We start from the raw sequence: 16,859 nt of genomic DNA on the forward strand, positions 1-16,859 counted from the left end.
GGAGCTGGAGTCCTTGAGGCAGTTTGCGGCTGTATACAGTCATGCTCTGGCAACTCCTGCGATGCCACTGGAACCAACTGTATTGGCTTCTGCCTTTCCATTGGACCATTTCAGCGATGTAGAGAAGGAGGATTTGCTGCATGGGTGACAGTCTATCCTCCATATCTACATTACTCAGGCCTCACGCACTGGAGAGGACACTGTTCCAGAACCACCATTCAGAGCACGATACCATAGTCTGCTGAGACTGAAGGATGCCAACAAAAACTTAGCCTATGTTATTTACAATAGTAATATTATTTGAACATTTTTTGTACTCTACCTAGTTGGGCTCAGATGAATATAAACTTTTACCTTAAAACAATCAAATAGATGGTCAAGTTGTTCAGGAGAGAAATCCCAAGCCAATTTTGCAAGGAGGTCATGTACATTCTTCACAATGGCTTCATGTTTTCCTGCCTTGATAAGAAACATTAAAACCTTTAGCTGTCATCTCTATATTGAGACAAACTGTCCCATATTTTAGGAAAGACTTGGATAATAATAATAATAATAATAATAATAATAATAATAATAATAATAAACAACTTTATTTGTATCCCGCCCTTCTCCCTAAAAGGGACCCAGGGCGGCTTACAACATGTAAAAAACAATTTTAAAAAGCATGATTTAAGACAGATAAAAACATATTAAGAACACATTAACAGAGGCCATAAAAAAAGTATTTATTTTAATAAAGCCATTTCCCATAAAATATCCCTCCAAAAGGAACTGACCTGTATTTACAGTGACCATTAAATAATTCATGCATCAACTAGCACTTTCCTATCACCTTACTCTCATGCTTTAGTGATAGGCTGAATAAAAAGTAAACACCTCTGACTTTTAAACTCACTTATCTTTTGGCATCTTGACTTTTTAATCATTAGCATATTTTTCCCCAACTTGACATAACAAGGAAGGTTCCATAATCACAGTCTGTTCAATTTCAAATCACTCTACTCTTTCTTAGAGAAGCACTGATAACCCACAACCAGCAGTGGAAAAAACTCCTGAGGTTTTTTTACCCACACATTAAATATACATTTTAGATCAGCAATCTAAGACCTATAGCAACACCACTAAACCTTACTGCTTTGCAATTTTTACTTGTTAGAATGTCCATGTTTCATGGAAATTTCATCATAAAAGGCTTTGGTTCTAAAAGCAATATATTAAATAATAATTAGATTGTAATGGATAATGTCTGAGAAAACAGACAGGCTTACAACTATAGGTCAAACTGCTCAGCACAATCTACCATTAGTCATTCAACTTATCATAGTTAACTTCTTAAGTTTAGCATCACAAGAAAGAAAAGGGGAGATCTGAGCTTACCCGCGAATTCCTCTTTCTCAGTGGACTCCATGGCGGGGTCAGTCTTCCTAAGGTGGGTAGCTCCTGAGCTATCCACCTCAGGAAGACTGACCCCGCCTTAGAGAACCCACCAGAGAAAGAACCAGTATTTAAATAAAGTTTATTAGCATACTACACGTGCCTCTTCTGTCATGAAGCATGTGAACTAATCAATATGTTGTGTCACTCACAGAAAAAAACTAACACAATGTGTGTGGAATTCACAGAGAGAACATGGAATTAACACTTCAGTTCAATTACCAACACCACAAGACATAAGCAACTTAGATACCAACTCCCACATAACAGGTAATGCAAAATATAACTTCTCCCACTTGAATGACAACTATTTAGTCCTTACCTGTGCGGCCCAAATGTTGTCAAGGTCTTGCAAAGTGAGGGCCTTTTCTTTGATGACAAATCGAAGAATTTTCTCTAATTTTTCTACATACTGAGGTTGATGTAGACTATCCCTTAACACAATTGATAAAATATTATTCTGCTGGATCCACTCCTATAATTAAAAAGGGCAAAGAAATATGAGATGAAAAGCAGGGACACCCCTTTATTTTAATTATATTTCATACAATAAACTGTTCACTACAAAACTCTAAAAATAGTGAAGCCACCAACTATAATGGTGGAAAGATGTGGAACAAAGGGCCCCAGGTTGTTCTTTTTTAAAAATATTTTAACTATAGATTTTATACCACTTCCAGGCATAGTACAGATACATTGCACGTGCGCAGCAGACACCACAAGTACACCACAAGACACCACAAGCTATGTCGAAAAGGCACCAGAAGTAAAGAGATCCAGTCTAGATCCAATATCCATTGTACTAAAAGCAAGTAAGTTTGGAGCACACGCCTGTTTTGCCTGTTCTTAGTAAGTCTGCAATTGAGGTACATTCCAGTCTCAGAAATTCAAGCACTGCAGGAAACCAAAAGTGACATGTGCAATTTCTGATAGAGTAATGCATTTTAACTCAATATTCCATTCTTTCCCTTTAAAAGTGAACCTAGGTCTGTCTTTTTCTGTACCTTGAGCGCTACAACACAAAAAAGAAAAAGGTTATACAACCTGCTTACAACACTACACTAAAACCTCAGCTTAGGGTTTACAACAGGTTTGTCATGTTTACTCAGCGTGTGGTCGGTCTGTGGAACTCCTTGTCACAGGATGTGGTGCTGGCGTCTAGCCTAGACGCCTTTAAAAGGGGATTGGACAAGTTTCTGGAGGAAAAATCCATTATGGGGTACAAGCCATGATGTGTATGCGCAACCTCCTGATTTTAGAAATGGGTTATGTCAGAATGCCAGATGCAAGGGAGGGCACCAGGATGAGGTCTCTTGTTATCTGGGGTGCTCCCTGGGGCATTTGGTGGGCCGCTGTGAGATACAGGAAGCTGGACTAGATGGGCCTATGGCCTGATCCAGTGGGGCTGTTCTTATGTTCTTATGTCATAACATGAGAAAGGTTTATAAGAAATGTTGAGCACCACTAAGTTACTATGGCCATTTTTATTAGACATTAGTGAAAACAGGTTCTGGGAAGAAAGATAGAAAAAGCATTTAAAGAACAGATTACTAGCAAATAAAAGCTAGTGAACTTACTGCCATTCTTTCTGCTGTAAGCCATTCCTCTTCTTCAGGATTGCCGTGTCGATGGGTATAATATGACACACTAGATATTACCTTATTAACTTCATTTAGAGCATTCATTTTTCCATTGAAAGATGAAATTTGCAACAACCTGTGGGGAAATATAGGTGTAAGAACTGCGCAACAGAACACCAACAACAGTCACCCGAACAGAAAAGAGAGCCTTACCTAAGTATCATTTTTAATCTAAATATTTCTAAGTTTTTTACAGTTTCCTCTTGTCCTGGAACTCTTGAGGCTAAGTTCTTTAGAGATTTGATTATCATTGACAAAGCATCATTTTTGGCTTCATTCTTGGCTTCTTTTTTCAGTTCATCATCAGTTAAGTTTTCTAAGAACTGCGGAACCATTTCTATAATTGGAAGGAAGTATTTCTTCACTGTATGCAGTGTTAGAAACTCATAGCACTGTCCAAATGGTCTAGAAGGGGAAAAAAAGTCACAATGTAATGGGAAAGCTGACTCAAAGTAGTATTTTAGGTAAGCAAACAGTACAGTTTAGAGGAAATGATGAAAGTAAAAATTACTAAAGTCTGATCTGTAAACTATTTAATGAGTATGTATTTTGCCATCCTATATCTCATACCTGATAGTTGTTCGTTCAGGACAACCACAACTAAAAAATGTTATATTGAGAACCACAAGCTATTGGAGTTACAAAGGTGCAGATATTGCAAGCAAGGGTAATCAATATACTATGATCCTAATCCATCAGTACAGACAAGGTGCTGCAAAGGAAATAGGTCCTCAGTGTTTGACTTGCAGGATGGGCAACAAGCTTATCTGGATGACATTGTACATACATCTCAAACTGGTACTCAGAAAGGTGGCATCTTAAGCTTTAAGGCCCACAGACAGACAGACATAGCATTGTACCCAAAAAAGATAGAGCATAACTGCAAGACACATATTTAAATACTCTTGTTCCAACTCAGATAATACATTCAATATGCAAAATTTTCCATATAAGAATTATCACTATTGATTGTACAGAAATCAGATAATGGGTTGGGCTCCTGCACCAGGTACAGCCTCAGAAAAGTGACACTTAACATTCCAAGTTCTCGTACAGCCACAAAACTGCTGCTGGGAGAACTCTGATACCCTATGACTAACCTTTGCTCTAATCAGTTTTATCATTTCTGTAGTTTCCTAAGCAATGTAATTGTCAATTAAGAGAAAGTGTCCCAAAGCTGAGTTTGCTAGATCAAAGCAAAAACAAAATACAAAAAAACCGAGGTCCTTTGCAGCTAATTAACAAAATTTTACTATACTTCAGCTCCTAGATTGCTCTCATCTAGGGGCTCGCAAACTGAAAAAATTTAGTTGGCTCTTTTCTAAGCAAGTTAGGGAATGTGTCTACTTATGAACTTCACAAAGAAAATCAGTTTCAACATGTTCAAAAAAATTTCATGAGCTAAGAATAAATAAAGCTTCAGGACTATATAACGTTATACATATACATTGTTCCAGAGCAGCCATTTTCAGCCGTGGGTGATCTGCAGGTGTGCTGCGGGAGTTTGGAGGAGAGTCATTTATTAGTAGGGCCATTGGGAGATGTGAGCCCCCCACCAACAACAAGGTGTGCCTTGTCAATTGTCAAAAAATCAATGGTGTGCCTCAACTACTTTAGTACCTTGTCAGTGGGCTGTGAAATGAAAAAGGTTGAAAATCACGGTTCTAGAGTAATAAAAATGGCAACCTACCCAGGAAAGAAACACTTCAATCTACTGTTCAACCAGAAAGGTAATCAATATGACCATTTCATATTTTTCTTTTAATGCACACTGAGGAATGTCTTGATAATATAAATATTAACAGTCTTATGAGATCATAAAGGCAGGAATTTTAAGACTACATAAAACACTGAAATACCCTTTACATTTGAATAAAGGGCAAATGCACACATGGAAGCTACACAAATAAACTACAGCTAAGTCCATATTGAGAGAGAGATACATGAATTATTCTGAGAAATGTTTGTGCTTGGTCCTGCTCTACAGTAACAGTTGACACATTTCAAATAAACACTTTAAACAAACTTACTTGATGAGAGCTGCAATAATCTGAACATTCAATGCCGATCCACTCATAAAACGATCATGTAGGATCTGAAACCCATTTAACGTGCCAAACTTGTTGATGAGATCTACCAGCCAGCCCTGCAAAACAATTTTTCCTGCTTTAGAAGTAATTTCTACCACCAGAAACACATTTCTCTCAGAACAAACTGTGTGCACCCTTTGCCTGGAGTTAGAAATGAATATTGTATTTATTTTGTTATGTAAACTACTTTCTGTTCGAAAGTAGAATATACTCTTAATTTGAATAATTTTTTCCTACCTTCAAAGCAAAAAGTCATTTGTGTCAAGCATCATAAAAAACAATCCTTTAATTGCAAGTATTCTCTTATGTAATTTAACTTTATTTTCACGTTTGTGTTTAAAGTTTCAGCACCACCACCAATTAAGAGTTTAATAGAAATGAAATACTGCTCAACTGACTTAAAATATCTGTTATCTTGAGTCACAGCACAGTACTCTTTTTATGATAGAAACTAGATGCGAACACAGGATAACCGTGAAACAATTTTGTAGAATACAGAACAGAAGATATATTGAACTCTTCTCAGGTTTTCAGTTCTGAACTGAGACTTTATTTGGAGAGGCTCCTGGAGAAATGGGACTTTAAAGCAATACTATTTATTTTTATTTACACACACACACTCTCTCTCCCCACAATGAAGTTATAATTTTCTATTTCACCCCAATATTCCCTTTTCTGATTGCGATTCTGCATGCCTACAATTATCTTTACCATACTTAATGCCTATCTGAATCAGGTATGTTGCTGTGCTGGTTCATGCTGGTGAGTCTTCATCTACCTCCTTGACCTATAAGGTCTTCCCAATATTCCATCATCCCCAAGCTATTTAACATGTTATCTGCTAAGAGAGGTCATTATCAACATGCATGTGATACCCACCTGCCTTTCTCCTTCTCATTAGACTCTAGGGAGGCAACAGATGTCTGAATCAGTGCCTGTGACAATGGAAGTTTTAAACAGCTTGGGTTCAAGGCATCAGAAGTACCACCTCCTTCCGTTTGAGTCTGGTCTGCTGATGCATGACCCTGCTCTTTTATCCTTTTATATCTGATGTACTGTTAGTGGTTACATGGGACAGACATTCTTGATTGTGGAGTCCATACTCTGGAGCACCCTCTCCCCAACAGGACTGAATGACCTCCTTCTTTTTAACCTTCCTTTCAACCTTCCAAAGACTGATGAAGACTGTTCTTTTTTGACAAGCCAAATTTTGATAGTTTTGCTCAGTTCTTTCATTACCTATTGTAAGAAGCTACTTTATAATGTTGCTCAATCACATCTTGCTGGTTTATTGCTGCTGCAAGCCTACTGAAGACTACTGAAAAGTAGCATACAAGTGTTCAAGGTTCACAATTACCCAATTTTTACCATCTTCAAACCCTAGTTTCAAAATCTGGCTAAAAGTGAACCTGCATTAAGTCTACATGAAAGAAAAAAGCATAGTTAAGACGGACAGGCAAAAAGGCAAACAGATTCATAATAAGGAAGACAAGCTAGGAAAAAGGGGTATGGGATACCCATACAAGAATATCATGGAATGCTATAGGTTAAAGTTTGGGAAATATTACTTCTTGACCAGGCCAAAGACACTCCACAGATCTCTTTTCTTTGGATTCTAAAGGACAGATTTCAAATAGGTCAACAAGTGAACTCTAGCTGACCTGGGTTTCCAACAATAAACGGATGAAAACACATCAGGTCCAAGTTGCCCCTTAGGACTTTAACATCAGCCCACAAGTTCAGCTGGAAGCTACAATATCAAAAATTGTTTCATGATGGAAGCATCAATGACTACAACTGTGCAAACATCAGAAATTCATATCAAGCCCTGATGTTATTTTGCAGGTTCCTGGCAGCCCCTGCCAAACCACAATGCAGACTGTGGCAAGCATACAAAAAGACTGCACTAAAAAAAACACAAACAAAACTCCCAGTTTCTGATTCACTGACTTCCTCTATGGATGGCTTAGCCACAACTGAAGAACACAAAGTCCAGCGATGACTAAAGTAAGGTTAATATAGGGTTCTTTGTATAGAAGTTCAAATCAACACACCTTTGGTGACCGTGGATCTGGAGGACGAGCGTAAAGTTCATCTTCAGCCAGTTGAACTCCAGCAGGAACTGTTTCAGAGGGACGTGTACCATTGTAAAGATGGAATTTGCAATGAGGATTTAAGGCCATTGCAAGAAGTTCAAGAAGAGGAAACCAATCTTGGGCCAGCTTTGCCACACATAGTTCAACTAGGCGGTGTGTATTGTTAATGATACACCTCTATTAAGAAAAAAACAAAGTTTAGCAATTTTAACTAATTGTGGAATTTCAACATATAAACCTTATTAGAGTAAAAGTAAGTTCTAAATCTTATTACACAAAATATTTTCTTATTTTGATCTGTTTAAGGAGCCATACAGCACAAGAAAGTAATTTTCCATAAAACTCATGAGCAGTTAATTCTCTAACTTACAAAAGTTTTTGATAGCACATAATTACATGAGTTAGTAGATAAACACTTACATGAATCTCAAACTTCCAACCACTCACTGCCTCATCTGTAAGGATTTTTGTAAAAGAAATTGTTAACCCATCTCGAAAGAATCGCTGACATGCCTCACTTTTAACATCAAGACCTGTGTAAAAAAAATACATAGACGTCAGTGAAGAAAATGGTTTGAAAAAAATCTAAAATCACAGCATGCCACCAACACAACGTGTTCAAATTTTCTTTAAAAAAGAGTTTGGAAATGCATTATGTCAATGGTTTCCAAACTTTTTTACTGGTAGCTTCCTTGGCCTACTGGGCCATTGGCCGCGACTCCCCATTAGGCCTACAATCCTATACAATGTATAGGGTAGCAGGTTTTTCATGAAGATTCCGCAGCTCCCCTGGGAGACATGGCTCATCACTGTATTATGGGAACCACTGCATTATGTAAATATGCCTAGCTGTTATACCTAAATAAATTTTAGAGAGAGATAAAGACTGCATATATTCTACACCCAATTTGCAAGTGCCATACTAACCATTGTTCATTTTTCTAATGTCCCTAACCCTACAGGATTTCAGCCAAGCAGCTTGAAATTACAAACATTAAGTATTCAGTTGTCTCTGAGTATTCTAGCAAGTCTATGGTTTGCAATAGCTAATGAGCAGGGTTCGTGTGTTATGCTCTATCTAAATTATTTCCTATTTCTCTTCTTACTCCCCCCCCCCACTTGCCACCATTTCAAGCAAACAGTTCACAACCTGATGCCCAATTTAACATTTTCCAAGCTGGACAAATTATTTCTGTATAACTTTTTACAATTTTATCACAACTGTATCAATACATCTTCCTCCATTTCAGACATCTGGATTAAGCTAAAAAGAATGTCAAGTCTACAAACATTCATATATTATGCAATGAACTGATATAAAGACTTTTTTTTCCAAGAGTAAAATCCAAAGTTTTCAGGTTAACCATGATTTGCAATTTGACTGCAGCGGACTGGAAGTTTATTCGGTCTTTCAAATAAAAACAAATTCTAGTTGGCTGAACAAATCTCATTCACACAAATTATTCTCTATTGTCAGATAAAGAATGACAACACATACTTAACAGCATATTTGAGTCAATAATTCTTCAGATGTTATCCTTATACAATTATCTATTTTAGTAAAGGCACACAAATTCAGAAAGGAAAAATGATTGTAAAAGGGACTTGGTTTAGTAATTTTTGTACTAAATACTGAGGTATTTATTTAGAAAATTTGCTTTTGGGTCATAATGACAATTACTAAAACACATTGATCTAAATGTAGGTGTTGTATGCAAGATAACTGGACCTGGATTCAGAGTTGTTAAAAAGAGAATGTTGCTCATGCAACTGCGTTTCCGGTCTTCTGCCCCTTCCCTCAGCCCCATATTTTACTCACCAAAAAGCTAAGGTTTGCAATCGCAAAACTGGAAGTGAGTCCTGATCGTTATTTTCACAGTCTCTGCATGCTGCGGAGGCTGGCGCAGGGCTCCCTGCACCCCTGGAAGGTTGCTGTTGGCTGTGATGAGTCCAGCCAAGCCCTGTGCCCCTCCAAAGCAATGAGATCCTGGAGACTGTGTCGCTGCTTCCCCCCTGCAAAGACTTACTGCAGAGCTCAAACTTCCTGCAAGTTTGAGAACCACTGCAGTAGGTTCTCCAGCCCTAAGAAATAGCTTTCTCAAGAAGCACAAAGGATGGGGGGCAGGAAAGGTCTATTGCACAAACATGCCATTTCTGCAGCTGTGGTTTCAAATCAGTGTGCTATAGCCTGACCATGTACTTTACAGTTAAATGTATTTCAGCCTTCACAAAGATATTCCTCTCAAAGTTATCTAAAGCAGTATTTCCCAAAGTGTGGGATGCAACCCACTTGTGGGTCATTAGCTACTCTCCCCTCACTCAACCTACCTGTGGCTAGTTCAAAATCAGAACCATTCTTGAAGCACTGAGAGGTCATGCTTAGCTGGCAACCCACTCTACTGGCTTCCGCAGGCCTCAGAATGTCCTGCAGAAGTGGCTGGAAGCAACCTCTGGTTTTCGGACCCAACTTTCTCTTTTACTGGAAGTCACTCCCAGGCATTTCTGCAAGTCCTATAAAGCCCACAGAATAGGTTGCTGACCTGGCACAACTCATAAGAGGACTCCAGCCCTCCTAATAAGGTATGGCTGCACCAAAAGGAGCACTGTGTCATGACTCACTGGGAAGGATGAGGTGGGCCACGGAACTGGAAAGTTTGGGAACCACTGCTTTAAAGGCATCTCTCCCATGCTATTACTCCTGTCTGCAAGGGTGATCAATCTGAAATTTTAAAACTAATATGCATTTTGTCTGCATTGGGTCACCTGAATGCTTTGTCACATCACTGATATATAGCAAGAATTAGGCTGCCACATCTGACCTAGGATGCAATTCAGTACACATTCCTTTAAAATGAGATACAACTACTTCTATTTAGGTAATGCTTTAGAGTAGGGTGTAAAACAAAAGGCCCACGGGCTGAATGCAGCCTCCAAAAGCAATTTACCTGGCACCTGTTATAAATGGGCAATTATATAGCTTTATAATTGGGTCATATCTTGAAAATATGAACACAATTTCCACATTTTCTTTTCTGTCATTTGCAGCTAATGGGTTTCTATGTGAGAACAAATGCCTACTACTCTTGTCATCATCTGTTTAGTGAGATCACTTCCTGCTTATGACATCACTTCTGGCCCTCAGCAGCCATGAATGCTAACTTTGGCCCTCTGTATGAAACGAGTTTGACACCCTTGCTTTAAATTGCTCAAGCACTTGATATACATTATCTCATGCTCTTATTATGGCATGGTTAATTCTACAAACCTGTTATCCTCCCCAAGCAACATAATGACAAACTAGTTTATTTCTTCTTTTCACTGAATACATCCTATTTTTAGAACAGTGTGCTGAAACGGGCTTTGTATGAGCCCCAGGTTCAATTCCTGGCAACTTCTGTTAGGGGTGGGAAAGGGAAGCCCTGCCTGTGAGATGCTATCAGACAATTTAATCAATTCTTAGATGCAACAGTGGTTTGCCTATGCATAAAACAACTTTATATGTTCATACATTTAGCTTTACAGCATACCAATACAGAGTACAAAATAAAATACAGGTGTGCGCCACTTAACGGGGATACGTTGTCCTATCCCTGTTATGCGGTTAGGTCATTAAATGAACATCCAGTCCAATCCAGCCTTTGCTGTGTAAACAGACACTCCCTGCCAGATACTAGCTGGCTGCACAGGCTACTGGAGATAGACTGCCTCTTCTTTGCATTAAGAGCCTCTCTACTGTGTAAACAGACACTCTGCTGCAGGCTATGGGAGACACGATTGCCTCATTAAGAGCATCTTTATTGTGCTTTGACCACTGTTCACTGTTAAGTGAATGTTTGTTAAGTTGTGCATGCCTGTTTATCATTGCGGCCAGGTGCTACATCTGTTGTTCTCTTTTTCTGCTTACCTTTTTTACTAAGATCAATAGCAGCTTCTAGAAGAACTTCTAATTCCCCTTTAGGCAATACAGGAACAACCCATCGAGGCCTAAGGAAACATTCAAACACCAGGTATATTGAAAGTTAGAACACATTAATTTAGTTTTGCAGTACAATCTAGCTGCCCCCTTTCAATGTCTTTAATTGGGAAAACATTTTTTTTATTAAAACATTTCTGTTGCACCTTTCTCACCACAAGGTGGCTTACAAATCAAGATAAACAGTGCAAACTAACCAAAAAAAGTATAAAATAAAATAAAAAATCCCCACCAAATCACCTCTTTCCAAAGACCAAAAAAGTCAGGTTTTTATGCATCTCCTGAAGGTGTGCGAAATATTATATATATTTTGAGCCAAGCCACAGGCATTGCTGGGGAATATCTGCTGCACTTATTTCTTACAATCCTTTGACCATTCATTGTGCTGTTTTGATTTTAAGAATCCTAAAGGAAGTATCTAGAATGCAGACAACTGAATTTTTAATAGCAGGTATCTGTAACTCATTATAACTACCAAAAACGCATAAGACAGATAAAGGAATTACCTGTTAATCATATCATCCAACTTGGCCAGGTCAGTGTGTGGAAATGCAGGCTCTTCATCTTCAAGCTGTGGTGGAGCATCACCTTGACCCTGTTCATCAGGAGGGGTAGCAGGGGAATTCTCATTTGAAGAATCAGGGGAGGAGGTCTGGATTAGAAATTAAGTAGTTAAGTGAAACCGCTCAAATCAATATATAATTTTTAACTAACCTGTGAAGATAAGCTACACTGTGTATCTGTGCAATTGCATTTAACTACAGACGAGTTACCTGTTTGACACAAATTTTTCCTATCTTTGCGCACAAGGTTCTTGAATGGGGATTTCTTGTTATTTAAGTTCCTTATACCGAGGAGTCAGGGTACAATTTAATGAAGTTTCATGTTTCTTTCTCTCTCATGCAGTGCCTTCAATGATACACCTACCTCTTCCCGCTCCCTGACCATTAAGGATATACCAATTTCTTCCACCTTGCCTCCAATGCCATACTTTTTTTTTTTTTACACATTTAATCATATTTATGCATTGTTTGCTAATTTTTAGTTTGAGATGTTCACAATAATTCAAAGTGGGGATATCAGAGGCTTACTTCTAACAAACAGCTACTACTTCAAACAAATTCAGGTAATATGAAATACAGTAAATAGATTTCTTCTTTCCTGAAAGATATTAAATTCAATGCCTGCTTTCTAAAGAAAAACTCCTCCCACCCTAAATAGTCATTCAAATCCAAGTCAGAAGGGGCCCTTCTGCTAAAACAAAAGCATCTTAGGGCACAATCCTAAACAACATTCCAGCACCAAGGTAAAGTCAATGCAGCTCCAAGGTAAGGGAACATACATTCCCTTACCTTGAGGAGGCCTCCATGACTGCCACCCAACTGCAGGATGAAGTACATGCCCCATTGGCACAGCTTTGTCAGTGTGAGAAATTTTGCTAGGATTTGGTCTGTAGTCTCACAAAAGGGCTGCTTCCAACCTAGCAGAATACTGCATGAAAAAGTTATCCCAAATCAAGAGATGCAAGAGCATTTTCTTCTTCCATTCACAGCTCTCTGGGTCCAAAATCTCTGCTTTTAGGTTCTAATTTTTACCACAAATAGCTGTGAAGAGGTCTTCAAGATCTCTTGGGACATGAGATAGCGTAGGTTCCACCAAGCACTGCTAAGACTTTCCAGCAAGCTAAAGATGTCAAAAGCACTCAGACCGCTCCCAGTGGACAAGCACTTTGTCTTTTAAGCATGCTCAAAAACTGAAGGAAAAATCACTTTCCACCCAGTTCCTAACTGGTGCTGAGAACAGTAAGAGGAAAAAGCTCTTCTAATTAGCCCCAGTATTTCCTGACAAGATTTACATAATTTACATTAGCATGTCAGCTGTTTAAGTTTCTGTTGAACTTAAACTGTTTAAGTTTCAGTGAAAAAAAACACTTAGATTTTTTTCAGTCACTTTTTAAACACCACAGTAATATTATACCTTTGAACTGTGTCATACAGAGTGCAGTATTTCTAGTACAAGAAACACTGCAGCAAATATTTATATAATATATGCAGCAGATAGTTTTAGCCATAGTCTCTAGTATATGCATGTAGCTATAATTCAGGCATATCAATAATCTACATGCCTGTTGTCTGTAGCAAGACAGATTGTGTCTGTTTGCACCTAGGAGGTGATTTTTTTGCATACTGCAACAGAGTTGGCTCTTTTCTACTTTTAAGACCACCGATCTGTCAAAAAATGGCTAACAGATGTGGACAAATAACTTCTGTGGGTTTATTTCACAAGGCTGCTGTAACATTGATACAGACTATCTCAGTTTGTAAGACAATTAACAATCAAAGAGAATATCTCACCAAAGAAAGGAGTTTGATAAATGGCAGAGTACCCTACCACCTGGTCTGGAATCTTTTCTATCGCTTAAGACATAAAAGTTGGAACACAAGTATATTGTTTTAAGTGCAGAGCAAATTAGTGCTATGAACAGTTATGCTCAAACACATCCAAATTTTGCTTAATGGTATGACTATATACGGTACCTGATTCTGCTGCAGAGGAGGTTGCGACTGTCCATCAGGAGCCTGGCCCTGGCTGTCATTCCCTCCAACTGGAGAGCCACGGGTCGTGGCTGTCATACTCGAAACAGGGCAGATTTTTGCAATTTTGTCTGCTTATGTAGTTGTTGCGAGAGAAAAATTTATAGTCCGCTTAATAAAGTTGAAGTACCAGCATATGTCTGTTTTAAAAACCTCCAACTCAAGAACAAGCCATTTTGCAGAGACCATTGCATAACCTGGAAGAGAGACATTTAAGATAGCATGTAAATTTTTGAAATCTAAACTTGGAATTGAACATGCAAATGCAAATGTTCCCACTTAAATACCTTTCTCAAAACTTTCCTCTCCACACATAAATCCACACAAGAATTCCACATGGCTCAATTGTCCCTCTAAGGTCAAACAACCATTAACATGGCCAATTTCATAAAGCACATTTCCTGTGATTAAGTAACCTACTCCCCCTTTCCAGATAGCAAAATGCTTTGAAGAACATATTTTTTGTACTCTGTACAGCAGCAGTCTGTGAAGCAAAAGAATGCACTTAAAAAAGCCAAGTGGATATGCTGCGACTAGTTAAAGTGCTGAAGTTTTAACTTTGCCTATTCACAAAACCGCTAGTCAAATTATACAAGAAGAATACATAACACTTCTGCCAGGACACATATTTATTACCAGGATACTGGCAATATAGCAATAAACTATTAGACTTGCTAGACTAAGAGTGCAAACACTTGTTCACAGCAGCTCCACAGTGTGGTTCATCAGCTCCTATCTCCTGTATTTGCCAAAGCTTAAGTATTTTGTAGAAGTGCTGCAAGACTGCTTTGTTTGGCCTTTCAATTTCAGATGGTATGTGGACATTTTAATTTGATACAGTACTTATATAACATATATTTTACTTGTTTAATTCAGCTGCAATAAAATTACTATTTAAACCCTACTGAGTTGTTCTAGCATTGACAATGTAACTAAATGACAACCCGACAAAAAAGGAGATAGCACAGTAGGATACACATTTCAGACTAAAAGAAACTTAAGCCGTTGTTCCTATATCAAAAAGAACAACCTAAATTAGATCAAACATCAACCTTTAACTGATGTTTAAAGAAAAAACAATACTGAAATAAGTTGATTTTTTTTAAAAGTACATGTTCACTAGTCTGAGTACCTTGTTCACTTTGTTATTTGCAACTGCTTTTCATTTACAGTTTAAAGTCACATTTACATGGGAAAACATTTTTAAAGCATACTGAGCTTGCGTCCTGAGTACACTTCTGTACTGCAGCGAGTCATGGACTCTTCACTCACAACAGGAGAGGAAACTGAGCGCTTTCCACATGCACTGCCTCCGACGCATCCTCGGCATCACCTGGCAGGACAAAGTTCCAAACAACACAGTCCTGGAACGTGCTGGAATCCCTAGCATGTATTCACTGCTGAAACAGAGACGCCTGCGTTGGCTTGGTCATGTCGTGAGAATGGATGATGGCCGGATCCCAAAGGATCTCCTCTATGGAGAACTCGTGCAAGGAAAGCGCCCTACAGGCAGACCACAGCTGCGATACAAGGACATCTGCAAGAGGGATCTGAAGGCCTTAGGGATGGACCTCAACAAGTGGGAAACCCTGGCCTCTGAGCGGCCCGCTTGGAGGCAGGCTGTGCAGCATGGCCTTTCCCAGTTTGAAGAGACACTTTGCCAACAGTCTGAGGCTAAGAGGCAAAGAAGGAAGGCCCATAGCCAGGGAGACAGACCAGGGACAGACTGCACTTGCTCCCGGTGTGGAAGGGATTGTCACTCCCGGATTGGCCTTTTCAGCCACACTAGACGCTGTGCCAGAACCACCATTCAGAGCGCGATACCATAGTCTTTCGAGACTGAAGGTTGCCAATACAAAAAATACTAAGTTGTCAATTGCCCCCCTAAGGTCGGGGGGGGGGGAGCTAAGCACCAAAGATACTCGCCTATAAGTCGATTTCACTGAGAAGTCGAGGGAAGGTTTTGAGCCAAAAATAATGGAATTTTCTATGACCCTCAGATAAGTCAGGGGTTAACTTAGAGGAATGTCTGACTATAGTTTTGTCTGATTTTACCAGAGGCCAGATCCTGAAAAATAACCTACCAGTAATTGTTATCCAAGTATAGTCTCTAATTTATTAAACATATAGTAAAAGCTCATAAGATACATTTTTATTCTTTAACTTTTTAAATTCTGGTCTTCACAACCGTTTTGTAAACACTATCAGACTAAATGCACTGTAAACAACATACCAGTAAAAAAGTGGTTCCCAACCTGGGGTACATGTCGCCCCAGGGGCAATCAACAGGACCTTTAGGGGTACTTGAAAAAGAATGGCATAATGGAAGAAAAAGGCAGGTAATGCTCCAGAATGCCTTGCAGGGCCAGCAAGGCAGGAAGGGAGGTAGCTAACTGGCTGTGAAAGCCCCACCAATAGCTAGTTTTTGGTCATCAATCCATGTATGAACCAATGATTGAAAACCAGCACAGTAAAAAAAGCTGAAACATAATATGGAAAGTGATCAATCACCAAGAATTTCTCAGGACACTTCTGGTGCAAAACTGCGCAAACACATACTCTTCAGTTCTTCAAACAGATAAAAAGAGAAAATACTGTTATGAATACATTATGTATGGTTTTTAATATAGAGGAGATGAGGGCTTATATTATTACACACATTTTGCTAATATAAGGAGTACAATTTATGGAAATAGGCTGCCAAGGGATATGCAAGTGAAAAAGGTTGGAAACCACTGCAGGAGAACCATGAATCAAGTCCGCCTTTAAGCTGCCTGGTATGTTACACCAGAAGCTCTACATATTAAATACAACTTATAACACATAACTGGGAGTGTGCAATTCAATTCACAGCAGAGAGATGAGCAAGAGCAGCTGCACATAGTTGCAACCCTTTTTACTCATAAGTAGATCCATTACTTTCCATGGGTGTTATCCTTAAATAATGGTGCACTGAATTGTAGCCTGGGACTGTTTCAAATGGAAATGAGAATGACACCCTGGTGTTGAGAAAGAAAAAAAAAACCTCTGCA

At 38.8% G+C, this 16,859-nt stretch overlaps 1 protein-coding gene across 2 annotated transcripts in view; it reads right to left on the minus strand.

Annotated features, from left to right (window-relative positions):
• Positions 1-16,859, minus strand: part of USP9X (ubiquitin specific peptidase 9 X-linked) — a 127,540-nt gene that overhangs the window by 61,720 nt on the left and 48,961 nt on the right. For both annotated transcript variants that reach the window (XM_066622570.1, XM_066622571.1), the window contains exons 2-11: positions 13,771-14,024; positions 11,740-11,885; positions 11,165-11,244; positions 7,681-7,793; positions 7,219-7,437; positions 5,105-5,220; positions 3,228-3,479; positions 3,012-3,150; positions 1,757-1,909; positions 355-459 (exon numbers count right to left, since the gene is read on the minus strand). In XM_066622570.1, the coding sequence (XP_066478667.1) occupies positions 355-459; positions 1,757-1,909; positions 3,012-3,150; positions 3,228-3,479; positions 5,105-5,220; positions 7,219-7,437; positions 7,681-7,793; positions 11,165-11,244; positions 11,740-11,885; positions 13,771-13,866 (1,419 nt within the window). In that variant the 5' untranslated portion in view covers positions 13,867-14,024. The remainder of the gene's footprint in view (positions 1-354; positions 460-1,756; positions 1,910-3,011; positions 3,151-3,227; positions 3,480-5,104; positions 5,221-7,218; positions 7,438-7,680; positions 7,794-11,164; positions 11,245-11,739; positions 11,886-13,770; positions 14,025-16,859) is intronic.

This window comes from Tiliqua scincoides, chromosome 3, assembly GCF_035046505.1.
Source record: "Tiliqua scincoides isolate rTilSci1 chromosome 3, rTilSci1.hap2, whole genome shotgun sequence".
Classification (NCBI taxonomy): Eukaryota; Metazoa; Chordata; class Lepidosauria; order Squamata; family Scincidae; genus Tiliqua; species Tiliqua scincoides.